The sequence below is a fragment of the Erpetoichthys calabaricus genome, chromosome 4 (assembly GCF_900747795.2).
Source record: "Erpetoichthys calabaricus chromosome 4, fErpCal1.3, whole genome shotgun sequence".
In the NCBI taxonomy this organism is placed as follows: domain Eukaryota; kingdom Metazoa; phylum Chordata; class Cladistia; order Polypteriformes; family Polypteridae; genus Erpetoichthys; species Erpetoichthys calabaricus.
In genome coordinates, this window is record NC_041397.2 from 217,400,267 (window position 1) to 217,416,644 (window position 16,378).

The 16,378-nt window shown below is 35.9% G+C and overlaps 1 protein-coding gene across 2 annotated transcripts in view; it reads right to left on the reverse strand.

The window, feature by feature from the left end:
- Nucleotides 1–16,378, reverse strand: part of tenm4 (teneurin transmembrane protein 4) — a 679,712-nt gene that overhangs the window by 82,679 nt on the left and 580,655 nt on the right. For both annotated transcript variants that reach the window (XM_051926453.1, XM_051926452.1), the window contains one exon: nucleotides 15,509–15,663. In XM_051926453.1, the coding sequence (XP_051782413.1) occupies nucleotides 15,509–15,663 (155 nt within the window). The remainder of the gene's footprint in view (nucleotides 1–15,508; nucleotides 15,664–16,378) is intronic.

Below are 16,378 nucleotides of genomic sequence, written 5' to 3' on the forward strand. Positions count from 1 at the left end.
GAACATGGTAACCTTGCGAGAGTGTATTTAGTGAAATGATGATAAGCTAAAGTATGGCTCAAAATGGCAAGAATTGGCCTTGTAATATAAAAGAAATATTTACAAGTGGGATAACACCTCAAAAAACATTTTTAATAGTAGGACACTGAAAGATGAAATTCAAAAGACAGTTGGTAAACAATCATAAGCCATAGACCTCACAGGGGAGGAATACAATTAGTTTTTCTTTACATTATTATAGAAGAGCTATGTTCGAAAACAATTATTTTGTACTGTATGTTAGGGATAATTTCAATAGTTCTAAGAACAACTAAAGTGGGCAAAACGTACAAACCTATTCACTAAAATGGAAATACTGAAGTACTGAGTGATAAGTTCAAGGAAATTTGACTTTAATCTAAACAAGAGACAATACAAGGCCTCAAGTGCTTAGATACTGCAAAAAGCAAAAGGCCGAACAACAAAATTTTATCTGCCTGAAGAGTTTAAATCTATTTTTAACCTCTATATTTTTTATCCATTCATCCATTTCTGAACCTCATTTATCCAGTTCATGGAAACAGGAGATCTTCGGTTTAAATTGCACAAACATATTTGTCTACAACTCATGTTATTTTTTAAAAAGGGTTCATATTGAATTAAATGCTGGCAAGTCACAACTTACAAGATGCTACTGCTGTTGTGCTGCAAACATTTGCCTTATCAAATTCTTATTTTTTCTTGAAATGGATTTCATGTCCCATTTATAACTTATTAGAAGGCAACCTGATAAATATAATGTTTAAATAACAAGGTTCGATTCAATACACAAAATGATAATAGTAATGCAGTAAAAAAATAACAATTAGTTATAAAACTCTGTTTTTTCACATTTAATAGTTTAAGCTTCCTTAGAGTAATTCAGAAATTTAGAAAAGCAACTTGAAAGATTAGATGTGCCATTTATTGATGACTAAAAATGACCTTCATCTCTGCATCTGTTTACACTGGATATAATTTGCATGTTGCTGAAAATGAGGAAGAATGAACATATTGAATGTCATATTGCAAATATACTTAAAATATAGCAGCTTATTCAGATGCTGAGTCGATCTAAATTATTTTATAAATAGCTTCCATTTGAGTCTTCCACTGCACCGTTCACTACTACATCTTATCACCATTGTATTCTAGAAATCTCAAAATAGGAAAGGAGGAAGAAGAAAATATATAGAAATTATAATGTAAAATGGACATTTTTGCCTTACTTACATGACTAAGAGCAGCATATAATAATAACGAACAGTATAAATTCCTTCCTTGGGTGAAATTTACATGAGCTGTAAATGAAGGCATACGAGTTTGTTTTTTAATGCAAACACATGGGTGCAATTTCTTTACAGCTCCAGAGATGTGTGTTCAAATCACTGTCCATGAGAATTGTGTATGCTGTCCTTTATGGCCATTGGCATTTTCTCTGGATACTTCAGCTACTTTTCACATTAGTGAGAAGTACAAATTAAGTTGATCAGCATTCTAAATAGGCCTCATGGAAGTGTGTTTTTTGATCAACTGGTATTCTATGAATGAGGCTGAAAGGAGCTTGCTCCACATAAATCTGAAACGGAAAAAGAGCTTTAGAAAAATGATGGAATGGAATGACAATATTTAAGGTAACATGAATTTAATTTGAGATAAGGAAGGCAGAAAAACAGACAGTCAATATTTGTACTACTTTTCAAACCGAAAGTGTTTCAAAACTTTTGTAACATCAGTAATATATTTCTGTGTTGCCCTGAAATATGCTAATGCTGGATTTATCACCTTTTCATGTGTAACTTGTTACATATTCTCACCTGGACAGTAAATGGTAAGAGTATGACTGACTGCCACTGGCTCAGTCAGGCATACCTCTTTTAATTTATTCTGGTGGTGTCACTTCTGCATGGCAGAATAAAACTGATGCCGTTATTTAAGATTACTTTTTGATAAGCCCTGCTATAGTTCATCTATCTGCCACACACATCTGGAACACACCAGTATACTTCCTATTATAAAACATATCATTTTACCTAATATCAAATGGCAAGCAAGCTCAAGATATATCCAATCCTTAGAGTGAATACCGAAAACCACATTTACTTTGGACCAACAGGGGAATTTTCAATTTCTTAAAACCCATTTCTTGTCAACATTGCCAGTTAAATATTTCATGACCTCTAGTCCAGAGCTACCCAAGAGACCTGACTGAAAGGGCTTACTTGCAGTTGTAAATGATGAAAGGATATTTCCCCTGCCACCATCACATGTAAAACAAGCCTGGCAGCCTGAACAAACCGCGCCCACTCTAAAAAGGTAATAGCTGTCAGCTGGACCGGAACAAAGCCCTAGTTAATAGCCTAGAATTGAAAAAAGTATGAAAGAGTGTTAGACAGGATTACTTAAAAACAGTAAAATATGTTGGTCTGGCTCAGCTGAAGAGGGCTGTTACCTCCTCATAGTCATTTACTGTCTGTTTTTAATTGTGCAGCTCACTAAGTACTTAAAATCCACTCCACCTACACTGTGATGTTCATTTTACAAAATAATATATGTAAAAATCAAGTACTTCAAGCTATATATTAAATAGATAGATAGATAGTGTGACATGTGGCCGGCTGTTCATCCTGGCCAATACCCCCAGGCCGTCAGGTGGAGTCCTCCCTGCAGCATGGAGGTGCCCCGAATGCCAGCAGGGAATTCTGGACAATGCAGTTTTTATCCCCAACCCTGCTGGATGCCGTGGGGGCCGTTAGGGGACACTGCAGGGAGGAACAAGGATCATTTGCCCTACGCCCCAGAAGTACATTCAACTCACATGGACAGGAGGAATGACGTGCTTCCGGGGAGAAGAAGAAAGGATTTTTATCTGACGCGGAAGTGTTCCAGGTCAAATGGCCAGAGAGAGTGAAACGCTTCCGGGTCAAGGACTATAAAAAGGACTGTGAAAGGCCAGAGTGTTGAGCTGAGCTGGGTGGAAGGGTGGCAACGCGTCAGGGAGTGGAGGATTGTATTGATTATTGTATTGGTTTATTGATTTATTATATGAGTATTGTGGAGTGTAGGTGCTTTGTGCATTTTAATATTGTCCAAATAAATAATTATTGGACTTTTACCTGGTGTCTGAAAAGTGGTCAGAGGGTTCAAGGGGTCGAGAGGAGCGCAAACTGTCACAATAGATAGATACTTTATTAATCCCAAGGGGAAATTCACATACTCCAGCAGCAGCATATATCGTTACAGAAATTTTAAACTCTAAGAAAATTAGCCATAAATAGATACTGAATTTTCCAGTGCGCATATACAGAATCCCACGTGTTTATGCTGATCAACAGACACATTACTCATAAGACTTTATGACAATACTGGCATGAGTTGGACTCTATGGCAATTTATAATACAAAAATAAGGTAAGCTCACCAAATATTGTAGTTTGCAATAGACTAAAGACAATTTTTGAGGTAATAAATTCCTAAAAAATGTAATTTTGGATTATCTGTTCCTTTACTTATATTTCACGAGGAGATCAAATTCTGTTACTGCACTGTAAAGTAAATGTAACTTAAACGTTACTTAAATTAACATGCATGTCAACTGAAATGCTAACAAAAAGACTTGTGGTGTAGATTTTTCCAAAGAATCTTGAGTATTGAATTCTAATTTATCTCTAAAACTGCACGACATCCATGGATTTTAGTTTTTAAATGTGATCGCCTGTATGAAATGTTTATATATCAAGGCACCCTTTGATCTTTTAAACTAACCTGCAAGGCAAGAGTCCCATGTTCTTATAGTTGCTATTCACATGAACAAATGAAGAATTAAGAGAAAAGCATTTTGACTTAATTTCTGCTTGATTGATAATATCGTTAATGAACTCTCTTCTACAGTGACCAATATAAGCTTGGTAATAGATTAAAACTAAGCTCTGGGAGTTTAAGCTAATTTTGATGTTAATACAGACTATATTAAATATATGATATGCTAAATAAAAATAGTCATAGATCAAGTTACTCCACAATATAAGCAAAATTGTTATGAATATTTTTCTTTTCCTATTAAAAATAAGATATTTTTGTGATTTTGAACATGACCCAATAAATTCCAACTGAAAAAATTAAAATGGATGGACCACTGACCAGTGACCAAGAATCTTGGCCATGTGCCAGTCCTCTGCTGGGCACACTTGCTGAGGTTCATTTAGAGAGGACCAATTCAGTGGATGCCAATTAACTTCAAGTACACACTCTTGAGGGTGCGGTCAGAACTGAACTGCCTGATGAAAACTACAACAACGCCAGGGGAAAATGCAAACTCCACAGAAAAAGAGTAGGACCGAATGCTAACTAATTCTAATATACATCAATGACCACATTATCACAAACACTTTAACTTGTATTTATGAAATTTTACACTATAATTAATGAAAGTAAACCTTAACCTCCTCATGAAATTATCATATCATGGGTGGGTTAGTATGGTGGGAAGTATTAAGTGTGGCATCACAAAATCTTTCAAGTATAAAACAGCTTAACAAATGTTATGTGTCACCAGTGCAGAGCTGCTTCATTATCAAGCACATCTTTTTGGTAGGAAGCCCGTATGCACTATGCAGTGGTGGTCCTGGCAGGATGTTAACTGACTTCAGGAGAGACTGTGTATTTTTTTCATGAAAAGAACGAGGTGATAACAAAGCCAAATAACTAACTGAGGTCAAAACTGAAAGTCACCAGATATATGAACAGAGTGAAAATGAGAACAATAATCAAATGTCAGACACATGAGTAAAATAGTCAAGAACCTGGTAATTAAAACAAAAAGGTCTTGAAAGTCACAAAAGAATGTAGGTTTGTTATCCACAAATTTGGATACAAAATTGCAGACTGGATAACTTTTTAACCTTTCAACAATTAACCCCTCAAAGTTGTGAGCCTAGAGTCCACGACCCTGGCAACTAGGTTCCGCTTCATAATGATATAATCCACAAAATGGCAGAAGCCAAAGATAAACAAAATGATGTTGAGGCAAAATGCAGATATATTATTTCCTCAAACACGCATTAAACCTTAAGTCATTCAGCTTCAAAACCCCAGAAGAGACATATAAGATCACCAGAATTCTTTCAGGATAAAGTATAAAAAAAATATATGAAAAGTATAAAACATAACAACAGGAAGGCCTGCAGTTCCAATTTCAAAATGTATATTAGTTTTTTTTCTTCCATTCTTTGTAAAACTCTCTAAGAAAAGTGATTTGATCTGCAAGGCCAAAAAGTAAGCATTATGTTTTGTAATACATTAGATCTGCTTTTCTTAAAAAAATATTAAGAAATGTAAGCTCAGAAGATTTGTAGTAATATATGGGCTTATGAAGCCTGCTTATGTACAAAGCAAAAACTGTTAACTGGATTATCTTATTATAATATTTGACTTGCAGTACATGCATACCATAAAACCTGGGTGAAAAACACTGAAATCATGAAACTACCCATTCTTCTGAACCAGCTTAATTTAGTTCAGGGTGAGTCTTTCGTATCAACAATCCTGGGGCCAACTCTGGCCAAGGGGTGCCTGTCCACAGTAAGAAAGACCAGAACACACATCCCGAACTTCCCTGCCAGTCACCTATGAAGCCACATACCTTACAAATAAATTAGGAAAGGTAATGGACCTGGAGAAAGATCCAAACAGACTGAAAGGGAAAATACAACCTCCACATATAGAGGAACCAGGATGGGATTTTAAACCCAAGCCATGTGTATACATGTGCACAAACCCATACTCCATCACAGTCAGTGCCAATTAAGGCCCATTATTAGACCTTGGCAGGAAACTGAAGTATTCACAAAAAATTTGCATATCACGTCCATGTTCCTGTAGGTAAGATAGTAGCCTTAAACATCTACTCCATTGGCACAACCCAATATAAACTATGTCACTAAAAAATAAATAAAATGTAAAATGTGAAAATGTGGAATTCCCACCCCCTCATGTATACTTTATTTCTACAAGCAAACTGGATTTTGTCATTGGCTTGTTGTAATGCAGAAGTGACAGAACTTCTCTGAGAGACTTTGTTCAAAAAAGAAAAAATACAGAACATTCTGACAGCTACAGATTCTTCAAGATGTAACCCCCTTCACAAATACACTGCATTTATTAACAAAAGCCTGGAGCTACTTTGCCAGTTAAGATTCCCCCTAGACTTCATGTTTATGGGCCACTGACAGTTTCTGCAGCATAGATGTTGCAAGGTTCAGAAATGAGAAGGCAGAGATCATGCGACAAAAAAGCTTAGATCAAGCATTGTCAGCATGGAATGAGGTAATATTCAACAGCTTTATAATGATCAAAACTAACAAACACATCTTCCCCATCATCAAAGTCTGAATTAATGTCTAATGCTTGCTGGTTAAGCTTCACTGTTTTTAAAGTTTTGTTTGTATCTTAAAGTGATGATCTTGTTTTATGTTTTGGATGTTTAAACTGTAACAATAAAGGATTTTCAAGAATCCTGTTAACATGAATGGGCCCACTGTCAACAAGGTCATAGAACTGCCATTCTCCTTTCATTATCTATTTGCATGTTATGACAATTTTCCTTATTTCTGGTATTTATGGTTTCTTAAACTTAATGTGTTTTAATTGTGGTTATTTATCAGTGCTTTTCATGCCTCCTAGGTCAATATGTTGGGTTATTGTCAACAATGTCTATGTGGATAGATGCAGATTCCTGAGTAGAAGTGGCTTGTATGTGAAGTGAGCTCTCATAGCATATCCCTAGGGGTAAGCAGATGAGTAGAGATACCAGATGCAAGGGTGTAAGGCACGGAAAATCAACGTGCTGGCACTGAAATAGGAACATTGCAGAAAATTACAAAAAGAAAGCCAAAAATCAGATGTCCTCTGAAATTTTTATTTTAAAATTTGGTGTGCAAGAAGATTTCTTCTCAGATAAGGCTTGTGCTGCAATGTAAGAATATCAGACTGAAAGAGCAATACTTGTATCATCTGGTTGTTTTTATTATTTATTAATTTTATTACGAATTGCTAAATAAGCATGTTTGATTTTCCAAAATAAGTTCTGTGTTCTTTTCTGCATTTTCATTTTTTACATAATGTCTAATAGGCCATTATGAAAAAGGGTGTGTCTCCTTGCACATCTAATGGTACTCTTTGTGGTATTTATTAGCTTAATGTTTGCATAAACCACACTAATAATATACTCATAAGATGTTTTAGCGAGCGCTACATTTTGAAATCTACTAATTCTCAGAAAACCAAATAATTTGCAGACAACAGTTCAGTCATTAGTGGCATCCATTCATCCACCCATCCATTTTCTAGACATTTATAAGTGTATATCCCAATGACAATAGGCAAAACTGTGGAAAAAACTAAAAAGGTATGTAAACTTGCATTCATTCACAGTGAGGTAATCTATAGTTGCCAGTTAATCGAAGATGCACATGAATATGTAAGATCTTCTCATGAGGAGCTTTATATGAAAAGGCTGTCTCTAAAACTGGAATTTGATCATTTGACTGAAAAAAGACACAAAGCATCTTATTTTTAAGTCATGTCATGAACAATATGAACATGAGAAGAGGCCAATAAAATCTAACTCCAACAAATAAATAAACAAGAAGTTTGGAATACAAATATACAGATTAAAAATCACATCCGGGTGTAACAAGAAATAACTAATACACATATGGAATACCATAAGCCCTTATGTTACCTGTCGTGCAAAGAAAGTGAGATTCAATTCAAGGACTTTCCTGATAAAGTAAAGTGCCACAGCTTGATGCTGTCTATTCAGAGAAGCATGATCAACCATTTCTATTTCAAAATTAAGGATGGTAAGAAAGCTATAGGCCCAAATGAAAGCTACAGGCCCTGATGGTTAAATGGAATTCTATAAAAAGTTTTCAACTCCGTTCACGACATTATCATTAGAAATATTTATTAAAAGTAGACAAAATAAAATTCTACCAAAAATATTATACCAAGCTTCCATCACTGTCTTTGCAAGGAAAACTAATTGCTAGAATTTGCTTCATATAGACCAATCTCGCTACTGAATAATGATGTTAAGACCTTGCTGAAAGTTTTAGCTTAAAGAAGTGAAATTGTGCTTCCTTCTATGCATGACATTCAATCTTCAGAATTTGTTTAATGTAATGTATTCTACAGAATCTGATTTTCAAGAGGACTTACTGTCTTTAGATGCTGAAAATGCATTTGACAGAGATGAATTGGGAAATATATTTACTACATTGGGCAAATTTGATTTTAGTCCCAATGGATTCGAAGAGTACTGCAAGTAAGTGAAATACATATTCAAGTGAATTTGAGTCTGTTCCTGCTGAGGTTAGTATTTTTGATAAGTTTTGGTGGTTTTATTATACACAATTTGAGTTTTTAATATATTTTTATTAGTTGTCCAGTTCATGGAAATAGTATGCATGCATTGTCTGGTCAGCGGCTAAAAAATGTGGGAACTTCTCTCTCTACTATATCTGAAATTGGAAAAAAAACTACATTTTCTTAAGGATCACTTCCAAAATTTGTCAGAATTTGGTAAAAATTGATAAATGTAATCTTAAAGGAATCAAGATGGCTATGTGGTGAGCTTTTTCATTTTATTATACCACTTCATTCATTACAAAGAACTACTTTCAGAGCTGGGTGTGGGTTGAGTGCTGAGTTTCATGTATAGTCCTTAGACCATAATATTGCATTTAAGGGCTGCTACAAATGATTATTTTGTAAACAATTAATCTGTTGAGTATTTTATTCATTGATAGATTAACAAGTAATTTTGTCCAAATAATTTAAGTAGGATTACAAATGTGTGTTATATTTGAATATTTATTGAATAATTTTATATACAGAATTTGAAATTATAAAAGAGACACAACCGAAAAAAAAATGAGACAAGCAACACAACACTGGCAACACAACACTGTTAACACTAAAATATTTATGTCTTATGACTTATTAACATAGCTTAATGTCGGCAGTCCAACTTGAAACAAGACAGAATAATGTTCATTTATATTACTCATTTCACATGTATTTTTAAAAAATCCATCTTAAATTGAGATAGATGTCATTCATAGACGTCATGAATATAGCTGCTAGGCATATCTGACATAAAGCAGCTTAATAATGTTTGCAAAGTATAAATGATACTGACTGAAATCACATTGTAGGAGACAGGCAACTTATATCTCTTGAATAGTAGGTTGAGCTAAAATGAATATTGCATACTTTTGCAGCTGCACAGAATTAAATACTTCTAAGTTAAACTTTTCAGTAGCAGTCAATTTGTGTTTTGTTCTGAATGGGCACTGACGGTACAACAAGCATTTTTTTTCCTTGTTGCTTGTTATCGCCATCATAACATTTAAACATTTATTTATCATTTAAAAAAATGGTGACGAGCACGGCTAACAATATGCACATAAATATGTTTGTTCATTTTAAATTCTTGATGTTTGTTCACTTTATGAAAGGCAACGTACTACATATCTTATTCAGTAGGTTACCTCATAAGTGCACATTAATAAAACATCAGCACAGATAACTCATCCCACTAAGTCTGTAATGGAAATGATCAGCAATATATACAGTAGACCCTCTGCAAAGTCGTGGTTCAGAGTTCGTGGCCTCAGGTTCTAAGGAAAAATCCGTGAATGACTATCTAATAATTGTTAGCAGAAACCGCAAATATCCTCCTCAATTTTTATGGCTTTTATCGTGGCAATACTGTACTGTACTGTAGAGAGAACAGGAAGCAACTGTAGAGGAAAACGTGGCTTGGGATGGTGAAAGTAGCCAATAGAATTTGAAACTGCAACTTCCAGCAGTCCCTGCAGTGGCTCTGATTGGTCTTCTGCTGAGGGTGCTGGGGCTGTTGGTCAAAGGATGTCAGCGCAGCTTTTAAAAAGGGGGCCAGTGACCAAAATCAAAAAAAAAGTTTTTGTAATTTGTGTTTCAAGTTCCTGTCTCTCTGTCTGCCTTCTGTTGAGTTACCTGTACTTATTCGTTTTGTCCTGGATAGTTTTGTGGTTGGGGTCTGAATTGTCTGCCATCTGCTTGTGTACATGAGGACTGTAAGTGTATTCATTACCATCCTGCAAAGAAAGGAGAACTCCTGAACCCGTCCACCCGAATTCGCCATTTCAGGAACTAGCGGTAGGTCTATCTATTTTCATCATTACATTTCATCCGTTACCGTTTTTCATGATTCACTGTGAGTGCTTTGTTGTATTTAATGTGTAATCACTGTAAGGGGAACAGGGGTGGTATCTGTGTTTTCATTTATTTCATTTGTTTTCATTACATTCTTTATTTGCTGTTTGATTACCGGTTTGCTTTGTTTTTGTCTCTGTTTGTGAGTGCGTGCGGGTTGGGCCAAGGCTGGGTGCGTCCCTGGAATCTCAACCATAAAAATATATAAATCACCGTCTTCTTGATGGTGTGAATCTTAGTGGCACCAGACCGCTATGGCGTTATTCATTTCTCCTTGCTGCTGATTGACTGTGATTCATCTCCAGCTGAGTGTTCTTGTGTTTTCCGTTTCGTTCCTCTTACCCCTTAAACTGCCACAACCGGCTATAGTCGTTTTCCAGTGCCATTTGCGAGCATGCAGGAGCTGATCAGTCAGTGCTGTACATTCGTTGAGCAGCCAGCTCATGACCACTGTCAGCCCCTTGTGAGCAGGGGGGCTGAACGCACCCCTAGAAGACACGGACGCTTCTCAAAAAACCCCTCTTAAAAAACGCTGATAGACTACTTTCACATTGCTCCCTTACTTGCTGGGCTTACTTGCGGCTGCTCTGTCGTGTGATATGCTTCTTGTGCGACGCACACATACTTAAAAGCATTAACAGCAACTGTTCTTTTTGCCTGATTGCTTTGTTTCTCTATCCTTCCCCAGACATCCTCTGCTCCAGTTGGGGGTCCTGCTCCCATTGTGCTCCCCTTTGATGTTTTAGATTCTTTAATCGAGAACTAACTGCAAACTGAGCTCGTTTTACTTCTGAAAGAGACATGTTTGTTTGAAGTGTTTGAATAAAGTTCCTGTCTTTACAATCTCCTGTGTTTCTGTGCAATTCTGTGACCCAAGCATGACACCCTGCAGCCTCACTGTCCCTGGGATTGAGCCGCTGCACTAGACTAGCCTGCCAGCATCAGCGCTTACCTCTGTGTACTTGAGTGCAGCCAGTTTAAGCGCAGTTGGCTCGGTGATTTACTGAATTTCATCCATGGTGTCAGTTACACCTTGTACATACTGTATTGTTCCAGTAGTTTTTTAATAGTTTTTACAGTTCATTGGCAGTGTGTAAAATGATCAGTGTTGCAGTAATTGTGTTGCTCTCTGCATGAAAAAAAATGTGTTCCATTATGTTTACTTAAAGTGCAGCAAAAAAAAGTATTTGGTGTCCAGGGATGCATTAACCCCCAAGTATTTGGCAGTTTAAGGGTTAAAGCCCCAAGATGCTGCTGAAATGCCCTGCACCTTCTAAGGCTTCTGGCAATGAAAATGCACTTGCAAAAATTACAGTACATATAGCGGTAACATCGGTATTTTACATTCTAGCACTGCGGGAGACATAGCAGTACAGTATACAGGTTTACCTTTACATTTTTTTTTAGGTAATGTGTTAAGCTGAGTTTGAAATTAAATTAAAGTGTTTTGGGGGCATATTTAGGGTTTAAACTATAAAAAACAGGCATTTTTTTTAACCACATCCAAAATCTGCGGTTAATCACAATTCGTGGGTGCTCTAGGAATATAACCCCCGCAAATTTTGGGGGTGTACTGTACATGGGGGAGTGATCCCATCAATTTTGGCTGTTACAGCTCCTGAGGACATTGCACTGGCCTCACAAAGCATTATGGGGCACTGGTATTAAATGAAAAAAATATTCTCCTAAACAGGCCAAATTATCAGTAAGTAATTCAATGAACAAGGGCGAACGTGAACTCAGCAAATTCACTGTGGAATACTGCTTTGGCAATATTTGCTGATCAGCACTACTGAACACGTCTCTAAACAAACCAACCAGAGCTGACCCTCTAATCTACTCATTTCTAATCCTGTCCATCCTAATCACATTCAAAGCAAATCTTAACATCTGCCAACTTCAGCTCTGCCTCCTGCCTTTTTGTCAGTGCCATCATCTCCAACCCATATAGCATAACTGGTATCATTGCCATCTTGTAGACCTTCCCTTTCACTCTTGCTGGTCTGTCACAAATAACTTCTGACACTCTTCTTTGTCCACTCCATCCTGCCTGTACTCTTTTCTTCACCTCTCTTCCACACTCCCCATTACTCTCATAATAATCTTGTAATACTCTCGTTTATCAATTGCATGGATGGGTTAGGGGTAAGAACAGACTAAAAGCAAATGTATGTTTTTATTACATAATATATTATATAATTTATTATATAATTGTAAGAATAAAAGTAGCTCACTATGGAAAATGCAGGGTAGACCCAGGATTGAACCTGCAACCTCTTCATTTAGAAGCCACTGTTCTTACCACTACACCAGCCATGAAAATGGTATTTGGGCTTCAGTTTTTACATATTGACAGCAACATGTAAATTGAACCATTTCTTTTTCTTTCTTTTTATATTTTTGAATAAAGGTGTACTTGTTTTGTTATACCTTTTGTGACAGTGTTTACTTGATATTTGGACTTCAGTCTTCACACATTATACAATTTGCATCTGCATTTTGTCATTATTATAACATGAAAAAAGTTTCTGTTCTAGTTATGTGTTTAATATTTCTTGCCTCACATTTTCTGTCATCCTACATTTATCCAGATCATTGTAGACATGGGACACAAATGAAATGTATCTATTCCAAAAAATTTACCATATTATTTACCCTATACAATTCCAGGCACCTCACACCCAGATAAACAGATGAGCTGGGAGAACCTCAGCTGCATTGGTGGGGGATGGGATAGCAGGCTGCTTGCTGCTTGACACATTTGCAAAACAAAGACTCTGATGGAGAGGTGCGAAGGAATTTAAGGTGGCCTGGCATTACTGCTTTTTTCATAGGCTTTAAGGATCCTAGTGTTAAAATACATATTCACCACAGCAAAGTCCATGTTTTTTGCAAAATACACTACCATCTGACCTTTGGCATTTCTCTTCTTGACACAATACTTACTAATCACTTCCTAAACCCATCTGTTCCTGTTCATTGAAATCTGCTCCAATCACCACCCTCTCTCCCTCAATTCATCCAACTCACTCCAGAAATCTTAATTCTCTTCCATCGCATGCCCTCCCTTCCACTCTTCTAGCCTTCATCCTCTCCTCCTGCCTCTGGACGTGCCTTCCACCTCTTCTTCTCCTTTGGCCAACTGCAGCCCAGTGTTCCCCAGCACCCTGTTGGCTAACAGTATTGGTTGCGGCTGTTATTAAACCGTGGCTCGACCAATTCAGTATGGAAATCTGTATTGTTATCCACAGTGTGATCTGGCAAAATTTTACACCAGATGCCCTTCCTGATGTAACCCTCCCCATTTATCCTTACTTGGGACTGGCATGAAGAAACACACTGATTTGTGCATCCCCAAATCTTCTCCAGTCAGCCTGGTTATTTAATTAATGTGCTTCACTGATGATTTAACAATTGAAGAAAATACCTAAAAGTAACTTTATAAAGCAGACCTATGTTTATATAGGATTTGACTGCTGCTCAACTTTAATAATGTTTTTTTTTCAGATCTGCAACAAAATGTCAGTAGTTTAAAATTTGCCAGCCCCTGCATAAATATCTGGCAAAAGGTGAAAATGCAATGCTGCCTGAAATAAAGCTAGCAAGTGGATTTAACAGACTAGTCTATTTTACCTAGCCTATGTACTGAAATATTACTTCAAAGCATTCTCGAGTAATAATGGTGAGAGCAGGCAATTTATCTCTTCTGTTTAAAGAAATACTCATAGCTCTAGCTTACTTCTCACCTCTGATTAGCAGTATGAATTTCCCAAGTTAAAAACAGCTACACAACAATAAAAGAGCTATTTTCGAATGGCTAAGTAAGTATAAGTTAGTCATTTGCAGTACTGTTGGCTTTTCTCATGATATACTTCCAGGATGCTTTTGCTTTAGATGTTCATGCATTGAGCTAGTGCTGTTGTGGAACACTATGTTTTTCACACAATGAACAAACAACTATTTTTTCAGATTTTTTGGTGAAATTCTACCACACAGAGAATAATTTTCCCTGCTACTTGGAGGAACCTTCTTCCCCTAAATGTGGTGAAACTGCCACCATGATTAGCCTACTCAAAAACATTACAGACAGTCATAGCATGCTGGGGCTCAACTTGGGTGGGAGGGGCAGGGAAGATTAGTTGATTATGAAAACACAATTTGATCACAATTTTTTAGTCGATTACATTGATTAATCATGGCAGCCCTATTGCATTTCTTTTTTAATAATTAGATTTATTATTATATTGTGTTTTGTTCTTTAAGTAAAATAAAATTAAATATAAAAAAAAGGTTGCATATCTTTAGAATGTAGCAAGAAAAATAGTTAGAAATACATGCAGACAGAAATGTGCAAAGCCTATATATTGAACATCCTGAACCAAAGGAAGTAAATGAGTATTATGACTAAGTTCACATGTGTAAATTAAACAACATCTGTCAACGTAAACTTCATAATATTAATTTTTATTATCAAAAGAATAAAAACACAAAACATAAACAAAAAAGAGGATTTTTTTCTGAATCTGTCTAAGCTGAAAAAAAGACTAATGCAAGGTACTGCCAGACTCCAGACCAGTTACTGGATGACTCCCAGTAGAACATAGTAGAAGAGTATAATCATGATATCTAATAATGCTAGAAAGTAATTGGTTGCTCATGTCTCAGCCAAAGCATCTCAGTTTTGTCAGACTGTTATGTGGCATTCTTTAAATAACATGATTGGAAAATGGCTGATATCAACATTACTGTACATGTTAGTACAGATACAGTAAGTAAAACAAATACATGATTTTAGTTTTCTGTGGATATTATTCTCTGCCTCCAATGTCTCCAGTACACTGAAAGTGAAGTAAAAACTATACTACATATGAATTCCTTTCACAACATTTTTAGTGCTAATGAATTACAGAGCAATATTGAACTATTCTTATCTTTAATGGTTTTGTTACTTTTTACATAGTGGTATGATTTACTTGACAATGCGGTTGTTATTTGTGTCATTTTTATTAGTACAGTTCTACACAGAAATGAAATTAGAATACCTGTTAGATGCTACTTTTTTAGATAATTGCATTAATTCAAGAGTTTGTTAGGAGGCTGTTTTACTTATTTGCAAAATAAGCCAAATTTTAACCATATTTTTAATTCACACTGAAGAATTACTTACTTTAACTTCCTTAAAAAAGAAGTTGAATAAATCTGCTCAATAACCACGTTAATGAAGACTTTACCTGTGAGATATCCATAACAGAGTCACAACTCAGAGGACGAGCTGAAGTCAAGTCATTGGAGCCCAGCAAAGTTGAAATTATTCCATTTTGATCAATTCTTCGTATCATTGTCCCATCAACAAAGTAGATGAACCCAAGCTTATCAACAGTAATACCTGGAAGAAAAGATGTACATAAAGAATACTATTTGTTTAATTCACATGTGTGTATACAAAAAGGTTTTAGATTGTCTGTAACATAACTTTTTTTGTATTTTAATGACTATTAATGACAAACCTAACACACACATTTTGAATATAATGATTGCTATTGTTTTTAAAATTCGAAAGCTGTGGCCATTCTAAAGAAGAGCATAAGTTACACTTGTGTTTTGTATGATATGCTGTACTGTATGCTGGTATATAGTATGTGTGTTTCAAATGCAGCGGACCCATTACCATTCTTCAAGTACTACAATATCCTGGAGCATCAAACCAAATACAGCAAAAGCAACTGTAGGCAGTTTTAATGAAAATAAAAACTTAAAAAACATATTTGGTGATCACAAAGGCCAACGTCTGTAAGACCTTAAAGACACTGAGACACTGTGAGAAAACTGCTAAAAATGAGGATAACAGGAAACTCGCATCAATATTCAGGCTCACCAGGTAAAAAACATGAAGTAAGTGCATGTCTCTGAAATGTGTGAGCAAAAAGGGCGGGGAAAAGGGTATTGGGGGCTTGGTCACACATAAGAAAGAAATCCAAAAGGATTAAACTCTGTGTGGCAGCAACATTGAATCGTCATCCTGCAATTTGTATCTTATTATACAAAAAAAGTGCCAGGCATTTAATGTGATCTATAATTATATGATTCACAGTGTTTTACTT